Source organism: Ostrinia furnacalis, unplaced genomic scaffold (assembly GCF_004193835.3).
Source record: "Ostrinia furnacalis isolate ACB-3 unplaced genomic scaffold, ASM419383v2 OfSCF5129, whole genome shotgun sequence".
NCBI classification, from domain to species: Eukaryota; Metazoa; Arthropoda; class Insecta; order Lepidoptera; family Crambidae; genus Ostrinia; species Ostrinia furnacalis.
Window position 1 is genome coordinate 807,874 of NW_021135368.1, and position 3,535 is coordinate 811,408.

A 3,535-nucleotide genomic window follows, 5' to 3' on the forward strand; every position below is an offset into this window, starting at 1 on the left:
TATTTATTTATAATGAGAGTTATTTTTTAATAATAATTAGTATCATTCGTCTGTCCGATATCGATAAGAATCGATTATTGATTAAAGTAGTAGAACCTCAGATCATAGAAAGAGAATAGATATGAAGTCGCGCGTAACTACAACGAGAACCAGTGTCCCCACATTTCCCCCACCACAGCTCCCCACACACACATTCAACTGTGTAAAAACAAAGCGACTGAGAGTCTACGACAACATGTGCAACCGGCTTAAAAGTGCTGTGATTGGCCAGAAGGCGTGCCTTATGGCCAATCAATGGCCTCGTGACGTGACGCACACTTTGAAAAAAGCAATTAGAGAGAAGAAAGATAAAATGGAGTCGATAAGATATCGATACTTTAAATCCTGGGGGCAAGGCTCGAAATTGGTTTAAAAAATGCTTGTATGAAAACCTTTTTATTATTATACGTTATTTTTATGTTCTTTAACGATTTTTGCATAAAGGAGTCAGTTCCATTTTGTATGGACCTGTTTTGACCGAGTTGATCACAGAGACATCATTGAATATATGCTTCTTCGTCGACAAGATGAAGTCGATCTCATTTTTTATAGCGCCATTGGGATGCAGCCATGTCCACTTTCGCTGTTTTGGCTTCCTGAAGAAGGAGTTCATCATAAAGAGGCCCTCCCTCTCCATAAAGCCAGCCAGCAGTTGGCCACGTGCGTTCCTCTCTCCATACCCAAATTGCCCCACTTTCAGCTCATTATCGCTTCGTCTACCCAGCTTCGCGTTGAAGTCCCCCATCACAACGGTAAAATGGGACCGGGAGCTATGTATGGCTCTGGAAATATCCTCATACATAGTCTCCACTTCGTCGTCGGGGTGTTCCGTGGTCGGTGCGTATACCTGTATGACCTTCAGCGAATACCGTTTGGTGATTCTGAGTATAAGGTACGCTACCCTCGCCGAAACACTCTCGATCTGGACCACGTTGTTGACAAGGGACTTGTGGACGATAAACCCGACACCACCCTGGGACTGCTGGTCGCCCTCCCGGAAATAGAGCAGGTTTCCGGATTTCAGGATTATGGTGTCCTCCCCCTCTCTTCGGACTTCGCATAATCCTACGATATCCCACCGCAACCTGCTCAGTTCTTCCTCGAGTTCGGCGAGCCTCACGTCAGTCCGCAGCGTGCGAGTGTTAAATGTTGCCAGGGCCAGAGGTCGTCGGGGTTGGTAGCCTGTCGGTACCCGGTGATTCTTAGCACCCCTCGCCCCACCGTTACCGTGACCGCTACCGTGGCCCGGGATAGTGGGGCCGCCGGGGACTAGGGGCCGTGTTTTTTTGTTCCTCTCCATGGGGGGGATTTGCCTTAATCGCCACGCTTGGCAGGCGGGTTGGCGATCGCAGTTTTTTATAAGGTTTCGCACGCAGACGCTGCTGCCCGTCCGGTGCTGGGTACTTCTCATTTACACTCAAATTTGATGGTCACACAATAATAGTTCATAAACGGTATAAGTTAGAACAATAACTTTGAAATCAGATGATAAAATATCTATTTAGCTACATACAAAATAAATTTTATCGTAACAGAAGCAAAAATAATACGAAAAAACCGGCCAAGTGCGAGTCGGGCTCGCACACCGAGGGTTCCGCCGTACAAACGTAGCGGTTTACAATTTATGACGTATTAAATCAAATTACTTACTTGATTCCGTTGCGAGTAGTGGCGAATTTCAAAATATGCGGTATGATTATTTTTTATTTATTTATTTTTCCTATATTTGCATTATATGTAGGTACCTACCTCAGCGTTTTGAATTTTTGCGTTGATTTAGAATTTCTCACAGTTTAGAGGCAATTAGATTTGTGGTGTACATCACTAGCTTCATGCAACCTACACACATCACTACGCCGCGAACTGGTCCAGGCGACAGCGGGTGGAGACGCGGCACGCGCAGGGCGCGGCAGCAAAACCCGCTCCCAGTCTGCAGCGCGCAGCTCCAGTGCGCATCGGATCGGCTTCTGCGCACGACCTGTGTTAGGCTCCGCGACGCTCCCGCGCTTTGCTATTTCGCTTTGTAATACTATACTTGCTAGCACAATATAGCTTTATTATCTTCAACCGTCTTTAACTTGCGACGACGTCCCAATAAATAGGAATAGGACCTTTATACCTATAGTGGTGACCCCCAGACCGAACACGGTTTAAAAAATATTTTTACGCGTCGTTTCGCCGTAACTCGTTACTTCGACCGTTATAACATGGACGCGGCTACGAATAGCGGACCGTCGAGTCACCGTGAAGCGGACGCGGACGTTGAACAAGAATTTAAGGACGCGACGAGTGAAGATACTTGTGCAGTGGGCCGTGTTGCTTTACGTCTACCTCAATTTTGGGCGGAAGATCCTGAAATATGGTTCGCCCAGGTAGAAGCTCAGTTTGCGTGCACGTCGACGAAGAATGATAGTACGAAATTTTTTCAAGTCATCCGTGAGTTAGATCAGCGTACCGCGAGTGAAGTCAGAGACGTTATTACGAATCCCCCAGCAACCGGCAAGTACGAAAAATTAAAACACGAATTAATTAATCGCCTTTCTGTTTCTCATGAACATCGGATGCGTCAACTTCTTACTCACGAGGAATTAGGAGACCGTAAGCCGTCGCAGTTTTTACGCCACCTCAGAGCGTTAGCCGGTGATGGAGTTAACGACGATTTTTTGCGTAGTTTGTGGTCAGGACGACTTCCTACCCACATACAAGTAATGGTTGCTATTCTCGCGGACCAAATATACGACGTCGTGCCTACCCCCGTAAATCAAGTCGCCAGTACTTCTGCGTCGTCTATCGAAGGAATGTTCCAACGATTGGAGCAAACAATTTCTTCACGAATTCAAGATGAATTGAACCGACAAATATCGCAATTGAACATAGGTCAAAATCGCGGTCGTAATACGTACCGGGGCCAAAATAATAATACTAGAAGTAGATCTAATTCTAGAAACAACAGGTCAGACGGATACGAGACTCGGGTATGTGTTGGTATCATTATAAGTTCGCCGATAAAGCTGCCAAATGTATACCGCCGTGCAATTTTAAGAAGGAAAACTGTCGAGACGGTCAGTAGAGGCGGCAGCCGACTGTCATACAACTACCCGTCGCCTTTTTATTACCGATAAAAGTAGCAAAGTACAATTTCTTATCGACACAGGCTCCGATCTATGCGTTTTACCTCGCCGATTTTTACGTGAATTTAAAACTCCTACTGATTACAGCCTTACAGCAGCCAACGGTTCCAGAATCCGCACCTACGGAATAATGAAAATGCGCCTCAACCTGGGGTTACGGCGCGACTTCACTTGGAACTTCGTGCTCGCAGATGTGGACAAGCCCATAATAGGGGCAGACTTCATCGCACATTATGGTTTGCTAGTCGATTGCAAGAATGGTCGTTTATTAGACAACCTGACTACCTTGTCCACTGCTGTTTCGATGAAGCCGGGCCAGCTGCCCAGCATAAAGGCGATTTCCGGAAAGAGTGAGTACCACACTT

The 3,535-nt window shown here is 46.3% G+C and overlaps 2 protein-coding genes across 2 annotated transcripts; one reads left to right on the top strand and one right to left on the bottom strand.

The window, feature by feature from the left end:
- Positions 1-655: 655 nt before the first annotated feature.
- Positions 656-1,416, bottom strand: LOC114360730 (uncharacterized; the record flags this gene model as incomplete). The annotated part of the gene is made up of 1 exon (XM_028315518.1): positions 656-1,416. A coding segment is annotated over exon 1 (684 nt), but the record flags the coding sequence as incomplete, so codon positions are not given.
- Positions 1,417-2,246: 830 nt separating this feature from the next.
- On the top strand, positions 2,247-3,161 carry LOC114360711 (uncharacterized). The gene has a single exon (XM_028315495.1). The coding sequence runs from the start codon at positions 2,247-2,249 to the stop codon at positions 3,159-3,161; it is 915 nt and encodes a 304-aa protein (XP_028171296.1).
- The last annotated feature ends 374 nt before the right edge of the window (positions 3,162-3,535 follow it).

Bases quoted from the DNA above. Each gene is read 5' to 3' on its own strand.
- LOC114360711 (XM_028315495.1), top strand. From the start codon at position 2,247: ATGGACGCGGCTACGAATAGCGGACCGTCGAGTCACCGTGAAGCGGAC.